The sequence below is a fragment of the Atta colombica genome, unplaced genomic scaffold (genome assembly GCF_001594045.1).
Source record: "Atta colombica isolate Treedump-2 unplaced genomic scaffold, Acol1.0 scaffold225, whole genome shotgun sequence".
NCBI lineage: Eukaryota > Metazoa > Arthropoda > Insecta > Hymenoptera > Formicidae > Atta > Atta colombica.
In genome coordinates, this window is record NW_017259322.1 from 578394 (window position 1) to 586006 (window position 7613).

Here is a 7613-nt window from a genome sequence, read left to right on the forward strand (position 1 = left end):
TTAAATATTTAAAGCACATACAAACTGACGAATATTTTGAATCTCAATCAGAAAAAATAATTACATCTGATCGTACATTAGAAAGACTTAAGAACACTCGTCTCACAAAAGAATCACTAGGAAAGTTATTAATAAATCAAAATCATATTTCTACGATACACAAAAATCGTATTTGTTCATTGACAGAAAATTGTACATCGTTTTTTCCTATGTGGCAATTCATATTGGAGTAAGTATTAAATATAATTGAATATTTTATAACGAAATGTTACTTTAAAATTTGTATTATATTTTAGAGAAGGTTACAGTCTGCTACTTCATGGAGTAGGTTCAAAAAGAAATTTGATAAATGATTTTCATAATGAGATTATAGAAGATTATCCAACATTAGTTATAAATGGATTTTTTCCTAGTTTAACACTAAAAGATGTATGTTAACTCTATTATTAATTAAAAAGATATGTACGAAAGTTCTATATTAAATGTTATTTCAGATACTTGATAACATAATAATTGATTTGTTAGATTTAAATTGTCCAACAAATCTTAATGATTGTTTAGAACTTATAGAAACAGTTATGGGAGATAATCCGGATGATCGACTTTATTTATTAATTCATAATATTGATGGAGTAATGCTGCGTTCGAATAAAGCTCAAAATATACTTGCCAGTTTAGCAGCCATTCCAAATATTCATATCCTAGCATCTGTTGATCATATAAATGCACCACTTCGTAAGTTACATTTATCATATTTATGCTGATTTGAAAGTTGATTTATTACTAATTAATGTCGCTAATTTATTGATTTAGTTTGGGACCATGTAAAATGCGCCAAGTTTAATTTTTATTGGTGGGATGCAACAACATTATTGCCATATCAAGCGGAAACATCATATGAAAGTTCCTTATTAGTTCAGCAAAGTAGTGGACTCATGTTATCCTCTCTCCAGAATGTCTTCCTGTCCCTCACGTCAAATGCTCGAGCAATTTATTTGATTCTTGTCGAATATCAATTGAGCAACAGCAGTAGTAATTTCACAGGTAATTATTATTCAATCAATTACTATTCTATTATATCATATTAACTATATTTAATGATAATTTGATGATGATGCCATTTTAGGAATGCCATTTAGGGATCTATATCGAGCAGCACGCGAACAGTTTCTAGTTAGTTCCGATTTGACATTAAGGGCACAGTTAACTGAATTCATTGATCATAAATTGCTAAGAATTAAACGTACAGTTGATGGCGTTGAACATCTGACGATACCTCTTGATAAGTCTCTTCTTAAACAATTTATGGAACAACATGGATCATAATTGATGAACATAAGAAAAAGTATATTTTTATAATAGTTGTAATTTTTATGATAGTTATAAGGAAAATAATAGTTTAATGACTGAATTAAACTTTTAATTTCTTTATTACATATCACTAATTTATCGCATTTTATTTTTCGTTCATTGTATTTTATATAAAAAATATTTCATAAAAAGTTATATAAACACCAATAATGTGATATTAAAGATCGACAATCTTAAAAATTCGTATAATTTAAATTTAGATTTAATTCATACAATGCTTATGACATTAATTTTATGATTTATTATTATCCTGATGTTTAATATGTATCTACTTGCATTTAGAACCTAATAATATTCACGTTCAATTTAAAACTGCAATTTTGTTATTCAGATTTGATTATTCGTGTAAGCGATAATTATGGAAAAAAATTTTACAATATATATTGCATCTTAAATATGCATTTTTATTGATGAAATATGAATCATTTAATGTGGCGAATTTTAAATTGCATCAAAAGTTAATTATTTAAATACTTAGTAATAAAAAAATTAATTTGTATATCGAATATTGGTCAATTATCTCTCTATTGATTGTAAAAAAAAAAATTGTAACCAAAAAATTCCTTGAAGTCACAGTTGATTCTTAATATCTTATTAGTATGATCTTTATAAAATTTCCTTATAGAAGCAAAAAATTGAGGGACAACATCACACGGTGTTCCCAAGCGGTCACCCATCCAAGTACTAATCGTGCTCAACGTTGCTTGACTTCAGTGATCGGACGAGAACTGGTACTTTCAACGTGATTTGGAAGTTGTCCGATTACCCAAGCTATTTGAGAATGGTTTTATTTGATTCATAATCGCCTTCACACTTTCATTATTTTATGTAGCAACATAATAAATAATTTAATGTATTATTATATTTAAAAAATGAAATTATGAACAAATCTGAATGATTACAAATTTTTAAATTGAATCTTGTCAATCTCCTTAGCTTTTTATTTATTTTTCTATGTTTGAATTTTATTCGTTGAAGCTTTTTAATTTACTTTATTTTTAAATTTCAAGAAAAAAATGTTATATAAACAGGCTTATAGTAAATGAAAAATGGCTTTATTGAAATTATAATGAAAATACAAAAATAACTAACTTCTTTGATATCACATAGAAATAGATTATGTACATTATAAATCCATTCCAAAATATTGTTTCCTTGTTACAAATCCAAGACATCTATGAAAAATAGAATATGTTGCATTTTATTATTCATTGTGAAAAATAAGTCACACGTGGGCTGCGGTCAAAGTGTCACTATAAATGCTTTGAAGCGTTTGGTTGGCCAATTAGAAAAAAGAATTTTACAAATTGACCAATCAAAAATTGTTTTAAAGCATTTGTAGCATCGCGTTAACCGTAATTCGTAATCAAGAGACGGTAGTGCACACATGCGCAGTCTAATGAAATTGTTCCGCCGATCACGCGACTTGCGGAGCACACGAAATTAACGCGAGTCAAATGAAGGCGCCAACGTGTCCGTGTTTAGAGGACTATTTTTATACGTGATAAGTGAACGATATACGAAAGAAGTTATTTAATGTGATCGCACAATGAACAACAAGACACCGCTTCCACGCGCAAATATAGTCACTTCTGAAATGTCGTTTTCGTTGCGACGTGCTTCGGCGAAATCTGGACAGAATAGCGATGTTAGGTTATGCGCCTCGAAGCGCGGCACTGCGAAGTTGTCCGATTCACGTCGATTGCGACTTCGATAATCGCAACAGTTCGAAAGTCGCGATCGGCGCCAACGGTTAGTCGGTTCGTCGTAGATGCGTGAGCTCCATTTCTCTTTCGTGGACGAAAAGGAAAGGAAATCTCGGCCTGTCCGGCCGTCGCGTTGTGTTCGCGATTGTCGTCGCGACATTCGCGAATGGGATTCGTGAAATCTGCGAAACTGTTGCAGTCTAAACGGCGCCCGGCTTCGTCAATCGACGACGTAAACAACGCGTTCCTCGCATGACCGCTCTGACCTTACACTGGTAAGTCGCACGCGCGCGCGCAACCTTGACTTTCGGATTAAGTTGTGTGTAGAGAGGAAGTGAGAAAGAGAGAAAAGAGAGGGAGAGAGCAAAACGCCGCGCCGTGTCATGGAGAAGTAGCGGCGTGCACGTTTTTCCTGGGAAAACAGCGATGTCACTTGCGAGGTATTCGCGAAGACATTCGTGTCGGAACTTCGGAGCGTGGGGACATTTTCTAAATTCATGCCGCTTTGTCTCATACCGAATTGTCTCTTGTTCTTATAATATAGTCTTACGGAATATAATCTTGTACGGAATCTTTAAAATTTATGAACGAGAGGTTCCTCAGTTCCTCTTGTGAAATACTTTTTCTTAGATTATTAATTTCTTCTCTGTGAGACAAAAAACTGAATCATAGTTGATTTAACGAGAATAATTATCATTAAGTTACCAGTAGAGCGACGATCATGTTTATAATTTTTTTGTTTCATTTTTGTACCTGGGGATCAAATATAAATTTTGATTCCAGATATATATGTCATAACTGACATAAATATTCATTTGTTACAGATTGTGTTTGTCGAATAAGCCTGTGTGACTGGTTCAGTTGTTACAACAATTATTAAACTGTTTTTTCCTGTTTCTAGGTAAGTATTTTAAATTGTTATTTTTCCTCTTTGAAAGAGAACTACTTTGAAATGCAGATCACTTCGACTGCCAATATGGAGCAGTGTAACTCTGAATGCTGTTTGCTGTCCATATGTTGTCATTCTAAACCAATTTTATGCTTATTACTTTTATCTCGTTATTTACTCCATTTTGTGTAATAGTATATTATTGTTACACACTGTATCTGAAAAGACACTGTGCACAAGTGTGTGTAATTAATGAAACACAATACACACACACAAAACATATATATATAAAATATCAATCTTCTTTTGTATGATAATTTTTTATATTCTCTGATTTTTTTTATTTATGACAAAAAGTAACTTTAAAATTCTTTGACATATTTTGTTGTTTTATTGGCATTTTGATCTTATTTTAGTTTTATGTAACTATTAGAAGGACACGAAATAGTATTATAGACGTGTTCTGTTGAAGTTTGGATATTGCCAGACTTATTTATGTTGAATAGTGCAATATGATTATTCTTACGCTATTACTGTTTTCACTTTCAACATTTAACTTTTGGGAAAACATAGAAGACTATTTTATATAAAAATTAGCAAGCATTATTACTTTTTGATGACAAAGATTAATAAGTAAAGTTATGATTTTTTTAGATAATTAGGAAAATATTTTAATAAAAATGTTTTTTAACTGTTGAAAGGATAATTTTGTAAATCTTTAAACAGAAACATAAAACTTTTACTCTCATAATAGTTATCAAATTATTTAATAAGATTGCTTAGGTAATGCCATTTATAATTCATTTATAAAATCGATCACAGTGATTTATAAGTAAGTTAGTAAAATTTGTTTACGTCGCGAGAATAATTCATTCCTCTTTGATGAATGTTGATTTATGAATGTAGAGAAATTCTTGTTAAATCATTAATTTAGAATTTCTTTTTTAGTAGTAATTTTGTAATATTTAATAACATTAATCATAGGGGAAGTATGTACATATCAAGCTTCAAATTGCATATTGCCAGGAAATTAATTTCAAACGCGTGTTGATAGATGGCGCTACATTGTATATAGTTTAGCTGTTATTTTTTTTAGTCATATAGTTGAATATTCAATAGTACCAAATTTAGTAGGGTTAGATAGTAACAATAAGTTATAATTAAGTTACAATTAACAATAAGTTATATTTAATAAATAAAAAGTTAAAAAGTTAAAACTTTTAACTTAATTTGATTAGGTTAATTTTAAATGAATTAATTTTTAATTTTATTTAATTATTTTTAAACTGTAATTTATTAATTTTTTTTAAGTTAAAAATTTTTTTTTATCTCCCTAAAAGTCATTAATTTTTTTCTGTAAAATTTTAAACTTTATGCAATTAGTTCAGATAAAGTTCACTCATTGTGTATGATGAATGTGACTCATAATGGTTAAAGCTGAGGTTCGATCTGTATTTAAGAAATGCTGTTGCGTCATTCTATCTTTTTTTTTTATGTCTAATCAGCGATAAAGAAAGAATAAAAACTTTGTATATAATTTTGTACATTTTAAAATATAAAAATACATCTAAAAATATTGAAAATTAGTTTTTGTTGTACAAGAAATATTTTTATTATTTTATATAATTAACAAAAAAATTATAAAATTTATTTGATGATCTATATTGTGATTGTTTTGTTATTTAAAATAATGTAATTTTAAGAAAAATTAGAATATTCTGATTTAATAAATAATGTCTTTAAAAAATAACTTTTTATTTAACTTTAATTAGTTCAATCTTAATATAACTTTAACTGAATTAATTTTTTGTTCATGCAACTTTTAATTTAATTAAGTTAATTTTATAAGCCATTAACTTTAACTTAATTTGATTTAAAAAAATATATGAACTATCCAACTTCGAAATTTATAATAGCCTAGGGAATGTAACAAGAAACAGTATATTTATGGCATGGGACATACAGGAATATCCAAGCCTTTGTATTTTTTAAATAAAAAAAGGTGTCTTAATAATAAGCTATTCTTTTTAATTGCATTAAATCTGCACTGATTATTTGTTTTTTTTTCCTTTCTGAGATACAAATTGTAACATTTTTTAGGAATAGTTTTGATTATACAATATCAGCTAAAAATATCAGTCAAACAATTGCAAAAAACGAAACAAATGATTTAGCTTATAATGGTTATATGCAAAATGATCATATTTTTCTGCAATTTTGAATTAATAACTTTTAATCGAATAAGTGGATCCAAATAAACTTTAACATAAATATTTATTATTATTTGATCAGTATAAAATTTGATTTAATATATAATATATTTCTCAATGACTTAATTCTTATTTCCTCATCAAATATGCAAATAAACAAAACGCGATTTCATATATAAGAATCAAAGCAAATCAAAAAAAAAAATTAAAAACTTTTAAATCAATAAGAGAAATAAGAGAAATTGTGCTTAAATTATAAACAAATATTCAGATGTAATAATAGAACAATTTATGAAATACTTTTATACTTTTTTGATATAATTTTTAGATGTGTACAACCTTAAATCAACATAGTCACACGTTTTTTATATAAAGTCACATTTTCTATATAAAGTCACGGTAAATCAGATGCATTAATAAAATTAAATCTACTAAAATCTCTGATTGTGACAAGTTTGTTAATTAAATATATCATGTACTTCAATATCAAATATTAATACAATTTAAATTAATATTTAACATTATTAATAAAATTTTGTATTTATCGCGAAATTTAAAACGCCTTTCAAAAGGTCAACTTTCTCGACTAGCTCGATTTGATTTGTCTATCCTTTGTGCAGCTTTGCAATTGTTATAAAATTCTTTAATTTGGTCTTGCCCTTAGTTCCTGGATCTAAATGCATAAATCATGTATATTAAAAAAAAATTTTATAACAATTGCAAAATTGTTTTTTGCTGAACGCAGCCTATTTCGGCGCGAATTGAAAACAACATTTCCGCAAAATAATATCGTATTTCAATTTCGAATGACGATGCGTCTGACAAAAGCGTTGGGCTTCCAAGAAGGAGAACAATTGGTTTTCACTCCACGCGTTGCTCTTTGGTTAATAGCTTGGGAGAGCGGCTTCGTTGATTCTTTAGGTACGGGCGTGGAACTGCATTCGTGAAAGTTATTAAATTGTCCCGGTTTGTCTAACACACAAATATCGTGACGCCGAATTTATAATCGTTTAGATTGAGTCGAAAGATTTCTCTGAGGTTTTATTAAAAGCTACGGTGCGGAAGTAATTCGTCCCTTCTTCTTCAATAGACACTTAGCTCGTGGGCGAAGAGAAATGCTCACTGAATCATTCATTTAAAACTTCTTCTCTAGATATTGCTGATTATTGAAGGAAAGCTTATTTTAATTTGAATATTTAGAGATCAAAGAGGGATTTCACAAACGATTTTAAAAATCTCGGTAATCCAAGATTTCGCATTTTCACTTTATGATTGAAATTTTGATTTGACTAAACAATAAGAATCTTATTGGAGATGTGAGAACACAACCAATAGGAAATATAGGCTTATAATAGTTGGATCTGGATCTGGATCTTAATGCTTAAATAATTCCATTTGAATTTGTATAATTTGTATATTTGTATGTATATATATATA

General features: G+C 28.5%; 3 protein-coding genes across 6 annotated transcripts in view; all 3 read left to right on the plus strand.

Moving 5' to 3' along the window:
• LOC108688128 (origin recognition complex subunit 2-like) overlaps positions 1 to 634 on the plus strand; it is a 2122-nt gene extending 1488 nt beyond the window's left edge. For 2 of the 3 annotated variants that reach the window (XM_018194253.1, XM_018194252.1), the window contains exons 6-8: positions 15 to 229; positions 297 to 429; positions 562 to 634. In XM_018194253.1, coding sequence (XP_018049742.1) covers positions 15 to 229; positions 297 to 429; positions 562 to 570 — 357 coding nt within the window. In that variant the 3' untranslated portion in view covers positions 571 to 634. Of the gene's footprint in view, positions 1 to 14; positions 230 to 296; positions 430 to 561 lie in introns of those variants that run through there. The other variant, XM_018194254.1, reaches the window with a different exon arrangement.
• LOC108688129 (origin recognition complex subunit 2) lies at positions 520 to 2047 on the plus strand. The gene is made up of 4 exons (XM_018194255.1): positions 520 to 735; positions 814 to 1044; positions 1127 to 1345; positions 1997 to 2047. The coding sequence occupies exons 1-3, from the start codon at positions 579 to 581 to the stop codon at positions 1324 to 1326; spliced, it is 588 nt and encodes a 195-aa protein (XP_018049744.1). The 5' UTR covers positions 520 to 578; the 3' UTR covers positions 1327 to 1345; positions 1997 to 2047.
• A 1048-nt stretch (positions 2048 to 3095) lies between these two features.
• Positions 3096 to 7613, plus strand: part of LOC108688127 (protein roadkill) — a 111510-nt gene continuing 106992 nt past the window's right edge. The window contains exons 1-2 of one of the 2 annotated variants that reach the window (XM_018194248.1): positions 3096 to 3352; positions 3902 to 3978. The gene's annotated coding sequence lies outside the window, so the exon portion shown is untranslated. Of the gene's footprint in view, positions 3353 to 3435; positions 3518 to 3901; positions 3979 to 7613 lie in introns of those variants that run through there. The other variant, XM_018194249.1, reaches the window with a different exon arrangement.